Below are 18,904 nucleotides of genomic sequence, written 5' to 3' on the forward strand. Positions count from 1 at the left end.
TATCAGTTATATATATGTATTCAGGTAGAAGAAGTCTTTTTTTTTTTTTTTTTTTACATTAAAGTTATACTAATAAAAATAATAATTTTTACATTGATTATAAATATAACTGATGATTGATGATGAAACATCTTTTATATTAATTATATATATAACATAGGTAAAAAGTAAAAGATTTTAGTATCGAGAGACATGAATGGAGCCTTCCACTACCAGATAAATAGGCCTCTAAAACCACCCCATCATATAAGTACTTCTCAAAAGAACTCATTTAGTCAAAAAGTCAAACATACATCGCTGATGAAATAATTAATTTTGATAGCAAAAGGAGGGTACAAAAGTAGCAAAGATTTAAATATATTTTAAATTTAGAAATAGAGGTAGGCAGTTAGCTTATTTTTAGCATTCTTTTTTCTTTCTTGGCAATATATATATATATATATATATAGTGTGTGTGTGTGTGGTTTTTGTGTATCGTGGCTATATGTACTGTCAGTGGGTTAGTCAGCGCATTCGTGATCACCCATTTAGCCTAGCTTGGAGGGTTGTACTGTCAATGCAACACCCATCACACAATATAAGAAATATCAATGAATAACATAATTGCTCCAATGAAAAAAATTAAAATATAAGAAATAGAATTAACTCGACTGCAAGTGCAACAGGAACACAGGATAGAAAATTTGAAGGTAATGGAGAGTGGTGAAGACTATTCCCTGTTTGAGACTAGGAAAGACAAAGGAAGGCACATTCGAAGGATCTATGCAATCTCTTTGTTTGTGGCCATATGCTTCATCTGGGCTTACAGATTGAGCCACATACCCGCATATGGCAAATGGGCTTGGCTTGGTTTGTTTGCTGCAGAACTCTGGTCCGGTTTCTATTGGCTCTTTGGTCAAGCCCTCCGCTGGAACATGCTGTTCAGAAAAACCTTCATCAATAGACTCTCTGAAAGGTTCAAGTTCGATCTACACCTTTAATTTGTTCCCGTGTTTAAGAAAACATTTTTTTTAAAAAAAATTATTAAAATTTTTATTTTATTTTTATTTGTTACAAATATGTGTGTATGTTTTAGTATCTAGAAAAATTAGAAATTAGAAGTAATTATATATTACTACCCAATCCAATTACTTAGGATTGGTGTATTTATAAATCAATTTTGACCTGTTAACCTAAACAATCTCTTTAATTGAGTTGGTTGAACATTGTATTGTGTGTGAATTATTGTACATTTCCTATATAATGTGTGTGTTTTAATTTGACAGATATGAGAATAGCTTGCCGAGAGTGGACATGTTTGTGTTCACGGCAGACCCAATCATTGAGCCACCCATGATGGTGATTAATACAGTGTTATCTGTGATGGCTTATGACTATCCAGCAGAGAAGCTCAGTGTGTATCTCTCGGATGATGCAGGCTCAGACATAACTTTTTATGCTCTTTTAGAGGCTTCTACCTTTGCCAAGCATTGGGTGCCATTCTGCAAGAGATTTAAGGTGGAACCGAGGTCACCTGCTGCTTATTTTAATACCCTTGTATCAACAAACTCACACGACCATAACCATGCCAAAGACTTAGATGCCATCAAGGTGCGGAGTAATCACTTTTTTTTTTAGGCTCATGTCACTTGTTGCCAATGGAGAACCCTAAATTTGATCTAAATCTTGCTATTGTTATGTACATAAGGTTTGACTAAATTAATCAAGACTTTTATACAAATTAACTAATTATTTAAAATTTCAAATTGTTTGGAGGTGGTTGACCTTGGTTTTTATTTATAATGATGCCCTTGTTAATTAGACTTATATAATTTTTGTTATAAATGACAATCTCATTAATTCACAACTTTTTTGTAATTAAGTTCCATTTAAGTATCTAAGTTGCATTTTTTTAGAATAAAAAGTTGTATAACAAGAATATGACATGAGATAAATTTTAAAAAAATTAAATAAAAAGGTTTGCATACTCTAATTATTTTGTGAAGGTTGCCTATTTCCTTCTCACAACAGTGTGCTTTTATTTTGTTGTAGAAACTATACGTAGATATGAAAAGACGAATAGAAGATGTAGTCAAGTTGGGTGGAGTACCCAGCGAAGCAAGATCAAAGCATAATGGGTTTTCTCAATGGGATTCGTATTATTCTCGACATGATCACGATACAATCCTTCAGGTCAATTATCAACATTTTCTACAAGTATATATTTGAGAGAATTATATATATCGACATGTGTTATATATAAAATTGTTAAACAACTTTTGTTAAAAAGATATTGTCGTTCCTTAGACAAGAATGTAAGTTGTCGTGACTCTCACAGGAAAAAAAAATCTGCGCAGTAACTCGTAGCATACTTAGTTTTATTTAGTTAAGTTTGGGAGAAGTTAGTTAGCTACACAAAGTTAGTTAGTGTCCAGCTTATAGCCTCATTGTATATAAGCTTGTAATAACTCTCCTGTAACTAACAAATCATAATACAATTGATCATTAATTACTTTCTCTCAATTTCTGCTTTCTTCTTCCTCAAGTTATTGCTTCTTCACTCTTGATCACCTTCAGTTGAACTTCATGAGTAACAAAACTACTCGCAAAAGGGTGCGCTCGCCCTTGTTTTTCAAATTTATACCATATGAAGTTCACATTTTTGTCAATAATTTTGAACTCAATTCGGGTCATGAGTTGTGTGTTGTCCTATAAGTTTGATGCATGGTTTGCTCTTGTGGCTTGATTTTTTTACCAGATACTACTTCATGAAAGGAACCCGCACAATTCGAAGGATGTAGATGGGTTTGTTTTGCCAACTCTGGTGTATATGGCTCGTGAGAAGAGACCTCAATATCATCACAACTACAAAGCTGGAGCTATAAATTCATTGGTAGTGTATATAATTAAAACCCGCCTCTATTTTTTATTAAAGAATTTAGGATGAAGAATAGTACCTCAATTCATGTTAGAAAAATCTTTCAACTTAAAAAGTATTTATAAGGAACTTAATTACATTTACTTCACCTAAAAAATTGATCGAATAGAAGTTTCAGCCTACTACTAGGTAGATGTAAAACTGTGTCTTAATCTACTCAATGAATCTCTTGGGGTTAAAACATATATAGTTTCATACGACTTGTAAGGAAAAAAAATAGCAAACAAGTACCATGGTGCTTATTATTTATTATTTACAAAAGGAGGTTCATAAATTAAAAAATACCACTGTATATATGAGTCTATATATGAGTGGTAAGGGGTTGAATCATTCTTACGATCTTGCGTTATAGATTATAGATTATTTACATTGACACACATCATCAGCAATCTAATTAAACACCCATGTGCATGAGTGTGTCTATATATGCCGCCTAATTATGTAATTATGTGTGTGAGTAACTTTTTATGGATCATTTGCCAATCCATGTGGATTAAAGATAACATTCTTTTCATTGACCTAAATGTAGCTAAGAGTCTCTTCAAGGATTAGCAACGCAAAAATCATTCTAATCATAGATTGTGACATGTACTCAAACCATTCACAATCAGTGAGAGATGCCCTTTGTTTTTTCATGGATGAAGAGAAAGGCCAAGAAATTGCTTTTGTGCAGTTTCCTCAAAATTTTGAGAACCTCAGTAAGAATGATTTGTATGGGAATGCTATATCAGCAACTGTGGAGGTGAGTTAGATAATATTGATGGACTAGAATAATGTTCATCCAGAAAGATTAAATTCTTTCTTTTGCCTTACCCCTGTTTCTATTTGATTTCATTTGTAGATAGACTTTGGAGTATAACGCTAAGATTATATATACTTGTCGATTTGATTTGTAGATAGACTTTTGAGTATAATTTGTAAGATTGTGTGTCTTTTTTGAAAAGTACATAATTTTAGTGCAAAAAAAAAATCCGTTGTGATTTCTTTACTTTAGACCTAACTAACATTGCTATTATTAATAATGGCCACTAATTATTTAAATGCTTAAATATGATTTTATTCCTAATAAATATTTAGTTTTTGTATTTATTTTTAATAATTTTTTATTTTACATTAAATGTCTAATAAAATAAAAATTTTACTTTGTTCTTGATACTTATTTTTAGTTTATGATAAATTAATGAATTTTGTATTTATTTCCTAATTTTTTTTCATTTATTAATAGTCAGACCTAAAACAAAATTTACTAATTTATTAGAAAGTAAATACAAAATTTTTTAGTTTACATTTATCACGAGCATATGAAGGTGGAGCTCCATGGTGCGGATGGTTATGGTGGCCCTCTGTTTATTGGAACTTGTTGCTTTCATAGAAGAGACGCTTTATGTGGGAAGAAGTTCAATTCTCAATACAAAAATGAGTGGAATGATGAGAATGAGAAAGAGGTGGTTAAAGCAAACTTGCATGAACTAGAAGTGGAATCGAAGGCACTAGCAAGCTGCTCCTATGAGGAAAATACTCTATGGGGAAAAGAGGTTGAATTGTCTTCTTTGATCTTTCTCTTTTCAAAATCACAAACACTCCCAAAAGCCAATAATAATATTAATACATTAAAGTACAATGAATAATTTTAAGTGTGTATAACTTATTTTTTTTTTTGTAGATTGGTGCAATATATGGATGTCTTGTGGAGGACGTGATAACAGGGTTGTGGATACATTCGCAAGGATGGAAATCAATATACTACAACCCACCAAGGAAGGCTTTTTTTGGTATTGCTCCAACTAACTTGCTTCACACACTAGTTCAACAAAAGAGGTGGGGTGAAGGTGACTTCCAAATTTTGTTCACTGAGTATAGTCCTACATGGTATGGTGAAGGAAAGATCAATTTAGGCCTACTAATGGGATATTGGCGCTTTAACTATTCGGCAACCACTTGTTTGCCAATACTATATTACTCCTTCATCCCTTCACTTTATCTCCTTAAAGCCATTCCCTTGTTTCCAAAGGTAATAATTAATGGCCTCCCTTTTTCTAAGAGAATAAGAGATTTGCAACATTTTATTCTCTCCCAAACTCCTTATCAAATATAAATATACAGTATAAATTACTCTAAATTTATATTATTTTGAAATTGTCAAAATATAATAGAATGATGTGATTCGATTAAATATTTATTTTACATCTTTCAGAATTCCATAGAAATTTTTTACTAATCATTTGATTTCAAAATTATTTTTTTATTCCAATAAAAAATAATAGAAAAAAATTTAATGTTAAACCAAATCTCTATTATTTTATTTACTCTAAATTTAGTGTTCTTTTTCTATTATTTTATTTTACTCATTGTTAAACCATATCTTATGTAAAAAAAAAACATTTTTTTTGCCACTTAAATGGATAAGAATTAGTGGACTTTTAGAGGCCGTTTCGATTAATCGAGTTTTAAAAGGCCTTAATTTTTTTCTGAACTTTTTCTTTACTTGAGTCTTTTTTTTTTTTTAATTTGACCTTTTAATTATATTTTTTCCCTGTCAATTTCTCTATTTTATTCAAACTACAAATTTTTCCTTTGACATGGACTTTTATATCTTATTATCATTTTTTTTCGTCAAATATTAATTTTATTAAAAATATGTCAGTGAGGTATTAGAATCAACGTTCTCTCCTCGCCCCCTTTTCCTTTCATTTTTAAGTTTTTTTTAACCATTAGGTTAACCTTAAATCTCCCTTATTATCATTTGTGTGTTAGTCCTTATTCAAAAATGTGAGACAATAGATTAATGGATTTTTAATTTAAGTAGTCTGTTTATTTGTAAATATTTTGATACTTTAGGCTTATTATAGTCCTTTTACTTATACATTATTTTGTTTATTTTTAATTCTGTGAGACTTGTTTTCTAATAATTGATATGAGTAAGAAATCGAAATGAAAAAAACTTTTCAACGAACTAAATAACTTTCCCTAAACCATTGATATGTTACCTTTGAATGACCCTCTGATAATTAGGTTTTACTACGTAATATACCTAGACACATGCATGTATGTGTGTGTATATATATATATATATATTTTTTTTTTTCTGTAAATGAATCTTTTGTGTTGAGAATGCAAGTAACATTTTGTGCTTAATATGTTGGTTAAACAGATGTCTAGCCCATGGTTCATACCTTTCGCATATGTAATACTCGGGGAGAGTTCTTCTACTTTGATTGAGGGTTTGATTTCTGGAGGCACAATCAAGGGTTGGTGGAATGACTTAAGGATGTGGTTGTACATAAGAACAAGTTCTTACCTTTTTGCTTTAATAGACATTGTCTGGAAATTCTTTGGACGTTCATATTCATCCTTTGCTGTCACAACTAAGATTGTAGAAGATGATGATGTTTCCCAACGTTACAAGAACGAGGTCATGGAGTTTGGAACCTCTTCTCCATTTTTCACTGTACTAGCAACACTTGCATTACTCCATTTGTTTTGCTTACTAGCCACTATAAAAGAGTTAGTCCTTTGCAAAGTTGCTTTGACTGGTGAGAAAATGGCATTGCAAGTTCTATTGTGTGGGTTTTTGGTTCTCATCAATTTCCCAATATACCAAGGCCTTTTCTTAAGGAAGGACAAGGGCAGATTGCCAAGCTCTCATACTATTAAATCTACTACACTGGCTTTAAGTGCATGCATCTTCTTCAAAATATGGAATTAACTATATTAAGGTAGTCTCTGCTTTTATCTTTTGATTGGATTTTTTTACAATTACAATGTAGTATTGTTTTGGTGGAATGTTAGCTTTCAAATGAAAAACAATGTACTTGTGGTGTTTTTAGTTGGAAAAGAAAGGAATTTTTATTGTTTTTCAATGCTTTTATTTTTATTATTTAATGGCTATGCACTATAAAAAAGTTTATGCGGTTAACCAGTCAAAAATTACTTTTGGTATGACTTTTAAGGTTATTATGTAAAAATTAATAAACTTATTATATATGATGATTTATGATTTATAATTAGATTATACATAAAATTATCATGCCCTATTAATGCATAGTTTATTTTCTCTTATTTCTATATCATTTGTAACACAAGGTATTTGCATGCCAACTTGATTGCCAATACAAAATGGATGGGCCATGGACAAGGAGTCATTCTTCACGGGCTTTCAGCAAAAAGGATCATCAACAAAAAGAACAAATGGATAAAATGAATATACATTGAAATCAGAGAAATCTAAAAGTTGTGGAATTTAAAGACTATATGATTAAACATGACTTAAATGAATTGATTACTATTACATATATCAATATAATACATGTAATTTTTTATGGTTCATTATTTAAAAATTTTATAATTAAGTATGCTTGACTTTTGAGTAATTTTTAGATGGATAACTTTTGCTGAAAAGTTTTTTATGACTACATTCTAAGACTACATTTCTGTCAAAATATAATATTATATTAACCATTTTCTCAATCTAAGGAGGAAACAAATTAAAGTTAAGTTTATCGTATCTTATTTCACTTATCTTAAGCTAGTTTAGGAGCATTTAATCACCCCTAAGTTTGTAAGTTATTGACTTAATTTTCTAGAGTCTGGTTATTTCCAGTTTTGATTTTTTTAAAATACTAATAATTCAAATAATTTTTATTTATTTTTTATAAACAATGGAGTTAATGAAAATTGAATTTAAGCGCTTATGTATCTACCTCAACTCTCCAATCCGTAGGCTAGTCTTAATGGGTTATTCAAGTAAATTCTTATTTTACATTTTTTTACTACAGATCATATTAATAACTTAACCTTTAAATTTTTTGTTATGAAACTTTCAATAAAAAATATTATATTAAAATTTTAAAATGTTACAACATTGTTCGTTTTGTTTGTTTTTTCGTTAATAATCTATATGTAAGTTATGCTAGCTAGTGGTTAAATCGAACAAGTAAATACTTGAACAAAGGTCCCCTAATCTATATCTATATTGATTGATAATGTAAAAAAATAATATAAAAGTACATGTATATATATGAAATTTAGTATATTTTTATAAATTAAATATATTTTAGATAATTAGATTTTTAGTTTTTAGATAATTTTGAATTATTATAATTTATTATTTTATTTCCAAGATCAATATTTTGTGAAAAATTAAAAAATTAATATTTAATACCTTGTTCATATTATAATTTGATACAAAAAAAAACTATTCAAGAAAGAATAACAATACAAAAGTGCCGAACTATATTAATTTTTAAGATTAATTGGGTCACTCAAACTATTTTATACTCTGATTTTTAATCTCTTCAAATTTATTTCATATAACTAATTTTAGTCCCTAAAAAATTATGTGTTCATTTTAATTTCTTATTTATTTTTATTGCTCAAAACTATTCCTTGAGAGGATCTAAAATTGAGAAGAAAAGGAAAAAACTTAATTTTCACAGGTCAATTTTAAGCAATAAAAATAAACAAATGACTAAAAATAGATAATTTTTTTAAAAATAAATTAAAACTAGTCGTCTGAAATTAGATAGGATGTCAAAATTTTAAGAGTGACTAAAAATCAAAATTTAAAATAGTTTATGAAAAAAAAAAAACAATGTGTAACAAGCAAATCTCTACACCAGATAGCAAAATGCGAGGCCCAAAAGGGAGCACCTTTTGCCCCCTAACAATAAACCACTTTTATATATTTGGATAAAAGTTTGTTTTCTTTACTCTTCCATCTCCATGTTGCAAACTCACTTTTATAGCATATAAACTAAACTAGAACATAATTCATCTACTACCCTCAACGCCTATCCTTGAGAAATCGTTGGAATTGAAGCAACTAGTTACTTATAAACATGGTTTTCTGTTGAAACTTTTACACGAGCAACCATGACTATGACTCCGCAGGAGGACTTTGTATGCAACAAAACCATTTTTTCTGAAAATCAAATGAACGTTATTCATGAGAGGGGAAATGTAAATACAAAAAAAATAATATGAATATCAAACAAATTATTAATTATAGGCTCAACAAATTATCCCTATGCTAGATCAACTAACTATAGAGACAAAAATCAGATAGTTCATTCACCACTGGCAGACATCTAGATAAAGGTTCCTCAAACCTTTTGAATGCATGTTGAATGAACTATACCAATCATCTAGATATTGAATGAACCTTTTAGCAGACATCCTATCATCTAGATACAAACATATTAATTGAATGCATATTAAATACAAAAATCAGACTATACTAATTAATCCTCAATAAAGAGATCAATAAAAGTATCATATTAGGTTACAACATAAGGGTTGTAATTGAATTACTGTTGCCATGGGTCTTTGGATCCAATTAACTTTTTAGTCAAAGACAATGTTAGCATCGTTTATATATTTTAGTTAGCTCAAACAATCATTCTACTGTTTCTTAATTCTTTTGAAACGTAAATACATTATAAACCAAGAAAAGAAAAATAAACATATGAATGCGCGAACACACACACACACTCAAATACATAGACCTGTAACGATATATTTATAATTGATTATCATAATGCAAGAATATCTTACACTTTGTGTTTTGCTTGGATCTAACGGAGGTCTTGTACGAGGATTATTAACCTTTGCAGGTGAGTCAGGTTTGCCACCTGTCTTTTTCTCATTTCTAGCTTTGTTGAAAATCACCGTGTAACCTTCAGCTGAAGCTGGATCATTCACATCCCATTCACCAAACTTTGGTAGTGGTCGACCCGTGTCCTGAGGGTTATTCAGATTTGTTTGTGTAAAATATAATTACACTGAAAAGCCTTATATGTGAATAAACTTGATATGTTACATACTTTGTTTATCCTCAAATAAGATCATGTTACCAAAATCAAGAAATGGAAAACAAGTTTATACACACGTGTGACCGTAGAATGAAACAAAATTATTGTGGAATATGATTCATGGATATAAGGAGCAAAATTGAAATGAACAAGCAACATGAATGAGCAGTCATAGGGAACAAATTAAATGATCAGAAGTAATTCATAGAAATTTGAGATAGTAGGAGAAAAATGACGCATACCGACATGAATACAATGTTGGAAGATTTTCGGGCGGGGGAAAAATTGAGTGAGGAAAAGAAGGAGAAAATTTAGAAAGAGAGAGGGCGTTTTAAAGAAAATGAAAGAATTTTGGCGTTTATATATATGTAACGTGTTGAACGGAAATCCATGTGCGGTGGTGTAGGGAGAGACTAAAGAATGTGTGTTGAAAAAAGTAATGATGTGGAATGGGGGAAGGAAGAAGAAATATGGGCTTACTATTGGAAGGTGGAACGTCTCTTGAATATCATAAATTGATTTGATTAATGTTAACAAAAGGTAATTTATTTATATAATAATTAATTTGGTTACGTTGATAAATGGCATTTTTTATATAATTAATTTAATTTTGATTAAAAAATATCAATTACTATTAACAATTATAAATTATATTACAATTAATTTTATTACTTTGAAAATGGTAACTTACAATTAAGAATAGGAGTGTATTGAATTAAAATTTTAAAAGGTTATTTTAGTATTAAAAAAGTCTCGTGTAATTTAAAGATTATGTAAAAATATTATAACTTATCAAATTTTTGTGTGACTTTTATGATAATTTGAATTTTAATATATTTATATCATAAGAATTTAAAGGATTTGAAATAAATTTATAGATTTATAAGAATTTTTAAAATCATATTCAAAATTACAAGAGTAAGAAAAAAAATAATAAGAAATGATAGAGTTTAAATAAAATAAATAAAACCAACGTATTTTTTTAATCTTTCAACAACTAAATTGATTCTAATTTTATGTCCTCATATATTAATTTTTTTCAATAATATTTTATCATTTTCACTTTTTGAGTTGAACAATAAATTTAAAATTATATATATATTTTTTAATTACTACAATTATTTCATGATACATTGACATGTTTAAATAGGATAAAAGGGAGTGGTGAGGATGGAAAACTTATAGGAGAGTTAATGAGTTATGTGGATGGCAACATTAAAGGAGGCCGTCACGAAAATATTGCGTCAGAGCAAGGTGATGGACATAATCATAATCAGTATAAGAAAAATATGATTAATCTTAATACATAAAACAAACATTGATTTAGAAAACAAACATAAAAGTGCGAAGGAGATGAGTATATTTGACATTTGTTTATTCCAAAAAAGAATAACAAAAACATATATGACACATACATAGAATATCAAAGAGAGAAGAGAATATGTGTGATGAGAGAAAAAAAAGTCTAGGAACCAATAAAAAAAGAAAAAGAGTCTAACCAAATCTGAATGGTTTGAATGAGATTGTTTGATATATGTTTTATATTGAGAAGTCTGACGAAATTCTTCTTAAAGAATAATTCATCGAAATTTGTATATTTTTTTAATACCAAAAGATTTTTTCTAAGTTGTAAAAGATCATAATTTGAATATCATTGAATTTTGTTGTCCTTACTAAAAAATTTTAAAAGTCTTAATTGAATATCATAAGACTTATTTATACAATTTAAAAATCTTGATCCAATACATGAGATTTTTCTTATTAAAAGATATCTTTTAAAATTCTTTAAAATCTCAATTCAATACACCTCTTTTAATTAAAATAAAGGTACAAAATGAAAATATGATTCTATTAAGTAATTTTTACAAAATAATAATGATGTATATTTTTTACACCCTTCTCACACAACAAATTTGGGACGAAAAAATATATAATAAAATCATGATTGTGCTATTTGTGGTGAAAAAATATATGAAAAAAGAAAAAATATCAAATATCATGAAACATAAAAAAAAATATCAAAAATCAAACAAAAAATTTAAACATATATTAAAGATTTAAAAACTGAATGGGGTTTCTTGGTTGTTTTATACAAGAAGGGGTTTAAGAGTGTTCCAAATGGCTGATAGGTCTAGTCTTGCTTCATGTTCCAAATAGTTAAAGTCAATAGTTGATTATCAGAAGAGTTTGGTCTAACAAAATTTGTTAGTTGTGACGATGAATGTGACAAACCCGGAATGGAAATGGGGGAAAAAAAAAAGAAAAAACTTATTGGTTGATTGAATTGAAGCGAACAAAGGAGATAAATCTCTCCTCCAAGGTTTTCCCCTTTCCCAGAATTAATAATGCATAGTTTACAATTGATACAACACAGAACAGTCTCCCTTTCCTTACATCCTCCTATCCATATCTAGTTAACCCCTCTAACTAACTAATTAACTAACTACTTATACTATTGCTAACTAATTTGCTTTTATCTTTACTAACTCTTAACAAATTTTATTTACCATTTCTGGATTCATAGCAATGTTAATTTTATATTATTTTTGTTTATAAATGAAAGTTGTAGTAGGGATATATTACTCCAGTACTACAACTCACTCAAGGTGCCAATGGCATGCTAGAGATCCAAAGGCAGGCAGAGGACCAGTGTATAATGGATAATTTAGTGTCCAGTCAGAAAAATACTTTTTTTAATCAAACTAACAATGTAAAGATTAACAGAAGAAATTTTGCAATTTACTAAACTTGCTATCACCAGAATAAGGAAAGCAAAACTTAGTTGAAACATTTTCTTATTGCTTCTTTGTAGTGGATGGTAAGGAGATGGACAAAATATCTTGGCCAGGAAGAAGCCATTAAATTGATGATATGGAACAACAGTGAACCCAGTTTCAGCTTAAGGCTAGTGAACTATGAAGCACGGACACTCCAATCTCTTGTCGTGTTTGGTGTCTGACACGCGTCCGTGTTAGTGTCCGTCACCGACACGACACCCGTACTACGTTTTATATTTTGGACATTACAGGTGTCTACGTGTCCGTGTCCGTGTCGTGTCCGGTGTCTGTGTTGGTGTCGGTGCTTCATAGCTAGTGAATATTTCTTCCATTTTTCTGTGCTCCACCCAGAGTAGCATGTAACACAGACAATAAAGAACTCAAGCTATATATTTATGCTAATTTCAGAGCAAGCCGTGCAAGAGGTTTTTCAAGAGATGACCTTGTGACACAGTTAATGCATTGAAGGTGCTACTACTCATGATTGAACATGGCATTTACTTCTGCTTATAACACTATCGGTTTTATTATTATTATTATTATTATTTTAACGTTGTTTTTTGAAATTCAAAAATTCTTGCTATTTGTTATGAATGAAATTTTCACTTTCTCTACAGGTTTGAGCAGAAGTTCGCGTTACATTTGCACATTACAATTGTATTTTACCTCTTGCTCTCTGTCTCATCCTTGTCTTCCAGACAGATTTAAGTATTTCCTATTAAATATCATGTCCCACACAAAACTTTCATTGCATTTGGATGAATTTGTTCATATCAAAACTGGGTTGCAGGTATGTGAATTTCCTAACTTGTATAATGAATTTTTATGGAGTCAAACTCTGATTAGAGGAGAAAAGTTTTGCGGATTGAACTTTACATATTTTCTACCTTATGTAATAGCTAATAGTTTCAATATTGATAGTGTGAAATTATGCTTTATCCGGCTACTGACCTACTGTGGGTGTATCTTTTCCTTTTATTTTATATTTTATATTTTTCACATGGGAGGCAATGAAGTGATACTTGTTTTGCTGTTATTATCAGTTATGAAGTAAGCATGACTTTCTCATGTTGACTATTTGTAGTCTCATATTTCAAATCATTCAAGCTGGTCTTCTCAAAAAGGGTTTATGTTCAGTTCAGGATGAGAGTGCAGGTCAACTTCTCATCTTTTCTCATAGAAGGAATGCCTATAAGGCTGTAATATCTAAAATTTCTTTTCCCTTCTTTTGTATTTTACTTGGAACACTGGCCTCTGCTTTGCTAAGATGACTCACCAGGAATAATGCATTATTTTTATGTGTTTATGTTCATGTATTAGTAGCACCGAAGTTTCTTTGTATGATTCTCTTGTGCTTGATCGAATATGAGTCACTAAGTAGCATTATTTAGGTCATTTGCCAAGCGACCTTTAGAAAGGAGACATGTGGCCAAAGGCATTCCATTTTGTATACACACTATTTTACCCAATATGCTAATTGAAGTATAGATTTCAACCAGTCTTTATTTCCTTTTTTTAAATTAAAAGGAATTTTTATGTTACATGGTTATATTCTTGTACAATGTTTCACACATCCTTGATTGCAGGTCTGGTAGTTTCTGTTGTGGATCCTCAACCTGGTGAAACTATTATTGATTGTTGTGCTGCTCCTGGCGGAAAGACCCACTACATGGCCTCTCATTTAAGTGGCCAAGGTACTACTTTTTCTTAGAATTTATTATAATCATAATGCATTTCAATTTGTTCAGAAGTTATAATAAATGTTTTCCTGATTTTCTTTTTCTTCTGAGGAAGAAATTCACCTGAGACTTGTAGTTAGTTTCAGCGAGTTAGGTCTTTGACCCTGGGATTTGGAATTAGTAGCTTTGTGAAATGTGAACATAGTTTCAGATTCCCCCCTCCCCTCAATTCTCAACCCATAATATCTGACCAATTTTTTTTTTCTCTATTTGAGATAATAATCTCCTTAGATCTTCATTCAAGTTATCAGACAGTGTGTTTTGCTCTACAATGTACTTACTGATGTGTTGATATACTAGTTTCTTGTTTTTTAAGTTTACCATTCAGCCAAATAAAAGGAAAAAGCTTGTGTTTTCAGGTAAGATATTTGTGGTTGATGTAAATAGTGGTTGAGAATTCTTATAAAGAGACAGCAAAGTTGCACCAAGTGGATGGTATCATTATTGCCATCCATGCTGATCTTCGTACATTACCTGTATGTTATTTTGTCCTTATGTAGTGTTAGCTCCGAAATTGTTTATTTAATTATTTCTTATTGGTTTTCCTTTAGATTTCCCCAGGATAGCGGACAGCTTAAGAGTAACAAAGTTTTGTTGGACGCTCCATGCTCTGGACTTGGTGTTCTTTCCAAAGTGATTGTGTTAAATATGTTTACTCATTGTCATTGTTTTTGCAAAATTATTCAGTGTATTCCCCTTTTCTTGTTTGTTAATCTGTTTTTATTCCTTGTCTTTTGAAGAGAGTGGACTTGCGTTGGAACAGGAATCTGGAGGATATGGAACAACTGAAGGAATTTCAGGATGAGCTCCTGGATGCAGCATCCAAGTAAGCCAGAAATTCTCTGATGTTCCTCTGTGTGCATTTGTTTATAGTTCAGTGAATTCATTAAGTGAAGTGATAAAAAGCTTCACATGCTGGTTGCTAATCATGTAATGAATCAAGCCTTGTTGTGTGCTTAGATGATAACTTGAGTATCCTAATTTTAAAATAAGTTCTGTAGAAGTAGTTGAAACTAATCTATGACACATTGTTTCCTCCTCATGGATTTTTTTTTCTGCACGTGTAGATTGGTAAAACCTGGGGGAGTATTAGTTTACAGTTCATGCTCCATAGATCCTGAAGAGAATGATGACAGGGTATTTCTTGTAACACATCCGGTAAGCATTATCACTGTTCACTAATCGTATTCAAATATTCTAATTTTTGGTTTCAAATACACTTGTCCTTTCTAAATACTTTAAGTTACCTTTAGTTGAATATTTATTATGCAAGTTACATATTGTGTATCAGGGTTCATCAGACACATCTATTTCAGCTGTTTTAAGTGCCAAATCCCCCTTTTAAGCTTGATGATGGGCTGCTTTAGAGAAATTAAATGCTATTTATATTACAAGGAAATTGTTGAATAGCATGAGGTTACCTGGAGTTTTAATTTAAGTATGGAAAGTCAAATGCTTTGCATGTCATGAATCATGATTACTCTCATCTGATATTCTATTTTGACACATAACAGTATGGATTTACCAGGAGCAGCATGTATATCATTCTCTTTGGATAAGTACTCTGGTTTCCAATTGCATTTTTCAAGTGCTAATTTTTATTCTCTGAATTTCAGGATTTCCACATTGATCCTGTAGACAGATATGTTCCTCCTGATTTTGTGACAAGCAGTGGTTTCTTTTTCTCCAACCCAGTTAAACATTCAGTAGATGGCTCCTTTGCAGCTCATTTAGTACGAGATTTATTGAATGAATTTCCAGGAAGTAATTCTCTGTGGCTCTATCCCCAATTACGTGACATTCAAATTCAATGAAAAATGAAGAGGCTGCTTATGAGTTGTGGCTATTCTGGTCTGTCTCTCCAATTCATCATGCTTTGAAATCAAGCATTTACCTTCAGTGAGATACTGCACTTCCAGAACAGACATTTTGATTACTCTCCACAGAAAAGATGTATATGAGATTGTCAGCAAGTTCTATTTCACCAGGAACTTTGGAAGGATGATGAATTGATGACATTAAAATAAGCAAAGATACGAGAAGATTAAACTGTAAAGTTCCGAATGGAATGTCCAAGCTTCTAAGATTTATCCAACTTAATACATATTCTGATGCAGCTTTAAGAAATTCCTTTAAGTGTAATGTTCAGTAGCTGTTAAGAGGGAATGCTGTTTTTACTGTTATGCTGCTAATTACAGTTTGTCTTTAAAACGATTAGAGGAAAGGAAAATCTAGGACCTTGAATTTGAGAGTTAATAGCTGATCTTATTCCGTAATTGTTGAAGATGCACAGCAAAGGCTGGTTATGAATGCAAGTTAGAAATGATATGCTATTGTGGGAAAAATATTATGTTAACGTTTAAAAAACATGTTTACTTTCGTTTGGCAGAGTCCTTACTTTCGTTTTTGTCTTGGCTTTTTTAGTATATGATAGTAAACCGTAATGTAATCTTCAAGCGATTCGTTTCTGGTTACTTTTTGCCTTCCTGCGTAGTTTATATAATGTAAGTGATATTTAAATTATTAGAAATTAGTTCTAAGTTACAGAAAGCAATAAATCAATTGTTCCCGTGAGCCCAGTTGTAGTACTACTCAATTGAATACTAGATAGGACATTTAATCATGGGATTAGCTTCTAATGTATTTTTTTTAAGAAAATATTTTTTAGAGTAAAGTTTTCTATAGTGAATATTATATTAACACCTTTTTCGCTGAAAAGGAAGTTATTTTCATAGTCGGAAATCATGAAACTAATTTTTTGATGCATAAAGATCATCAAAATGAATTTTATCTTTTTCTCAATAAATTCTTTTTTATATACATGATTAAGGAATAAAATGTCTGTCAATATGCTTATGGAACATAGGCATCTACTAACTGGGTTGGATCTTCTTGGTCATATTAGCACCTTTTTAGAGAAATGGTATCAATGCTTGTAATGAGTTGTTCCATAGAAGATGAAGATAAGCAGAAAGCAACAGTTAACCGTGGCTGCATGTACATTTGGCTTCTCCGGATTATGCATTGTCATGCATAGGCTATAACTAAATAAGCAAGGTACTAATTGTTGTGCATGTCTACAACGTGTCATGTAAACTGTTATCCTCCCAGCTATGCTCTGCTCAGAAGTCACAAGTGAGAACAAACAAGCCTACACAGACAAACACCCTGGTCCCTGACATTAATTTCAAACGCCAAAACAGCTAGGCAGGCCCATAAGGGGTGGTTTGGTAATAGATAAAGGATTTCATTATATTTTATGAGTTTTTTTTCTAAGTCAGAGATCACGGGTATTTTTTAATCCACTAGATTATAAGGTAATTCCGTTCGCGATGCATAATTGTTGCTGGCTCAAGAAATTTTACAGGGAGAATTAAACAGTTCTCTTATTAGATAGATATTTCTCATGTATGTAAATTCAAGAATATCTTGTCAATCATTTGAATTATTATATTTTATAAATTTAATTAGAATGGTCTATGCAAATTTTTATATATTATTATTTATTATATATATATATATATATATATATATATATATATATATATATATTATAAATGTATTAATTTAAAGTTGATATATATGAAATTATTTTTAATTAGTTACCGATATAAAAAATGTATACAGTAAGAATTAAACAGTTCTCTTATTAAATAGATATTTCTCATGTATGTAAATTCAAGAATATCTTGTCAATCATTTGAATTGTTATATTTTATGAATTTAATTAGTATGGTCTATGTAAATTTTTATATATTATTATTTATTATATATATATATATATATTATAAATATATTAATTTTTATAATAATTACTTTAAAGTTCATATATATAAAATTATTTTTAATTAGTTACCGATATAAAAATGCATGCAGGGTTATTGTATGAAAATTAAACTCATTTTATTTACGTGCAGAATGCTACCTAAGATCTTATTCAACGAAGTAGTTCCTTGGCTCTAGCCAATTTAACTTAAATAATTCGCGTCTCAAACGCAACACCACACAGTTCTGGTCGAACACTACAAAACCTTCTCCAGGTCTCCGATATTTTCGCACAAATTAAAACTTCACTGTCTCAAATTAACCCTTTCGGCTTTCATGTGTTCAATCGATTTACCCTAGAGGGCTTATATGAGTCCCTAAACTTGTTGCACGATCCTTATAAGTGGTAATTACTTGTTATTTACTGGGCAATTGTTTTACGTACTGGGTCCTCCTGGGGTTCAGATGACCCATGACAGCGTAAAATTTACTGTATGTACTAACCTTATTCTTAAGAAAATATATGAGAAACTGAAATTTACGTATGCTGATCATGATAGCTGTATCCTACAAAGCTGTACATAACTTCTTCCTTTTTTTAAAAAAAATACTTAAAGCATGTACATAACTTATATAAAGTGCAATTACCACGCACTTACTTATTACGCGTGTATCTAGCTTTAACTTAATTTTTTGGGTGAATCTTGGCCATATGGTATCTCTTAGCTAAGAGTTAGAAAGATTAACTCCTTGTCGTAGATATTAAGAGATTAATTAATTTTTCTTAACATATATTTTTCTTATACACATATATACCTTAAGTGATTATCATATATTTAAAGGATATATAAAATTAGTGGTCAGTTATGTCACAATATGATGATGCATCTTACTCAT

At 30.2% G+C, this 18,904-nt stretch overlaps 1 protein-coding gene and 1 pseudogene across 3 annotated transcripts; both read left to right on the forward strand.

Moving 5' to 3' along the window:
* Positions 1 to 621: 621 nt before the first annotated feature.
* On the forward strand, positions 622 to 7,215 carry LOC114384989 (cellulose synthase-like protein E1). 3 transcript variants are annotated; one of them, XM_028344881.1, is made up of 9 exons: positions 622 to 955; positions 1,266 to 1,590; positions 2,032 to 2,172; positions 2,738 to 2,872; positions 3,447 to 3,659; positions 4,225 to 4,452; positions 4,581 to 4,928; positions 6,069 to 6,633; positions 7,001 to 7,215. In XM_028344881.1, exons 1-8 carry the CDS (start codon positions 693 to 695, stop codon positions 6,621 to 6,623), a joined length of 2,208 nt encoding a protein of 735 aa, XP_028200682.1. In that variant the 5' UTR covers positions 622 to 692; the 3' UTR covers positions 6,624 to 6,633; positions 7,001 to 7,215. The 3 variants fall into 3 exon arrangements, with proteins under 3 accessions (XP_028200682.1, XP_028200681.1, XP_028200683.1); XM_028344880.1 differs by lacking the exon at positions 7,001 to 7,215 and having other exon boundaries at positions 6,069 to 6,777; XM_028344882.1 differs by lacking the exons at positions 3,447 to 3,659; positions 7,001 to 7,215 and having other exon boundaries at positions 6,069 to 6,777.
* Positions 7,216 to 12,849: 5,634 nt separating this feature from the next.
* On the forward strand, positions 12,850 to 16,621 carry LOC114384514 (annotated as a pseudogene).
* Positions 16,622 to 18,904: the final 2,283 nt, after the last annotated feature.

Source organism: Glycine soja, chromosome 14 (genome assembly GCF_004193775.1).
Source record: "Glycine soja cultivar W05 chromosome 14, ASM419377v2, whole genome shotgun sequence".
Classification (NCBI taxonomy): Eukaryota; Viridiplantae; Streptophyta; class Magnoliopsida; order Fabales; family Fabaceae; genus Glycine; species Glycine soja.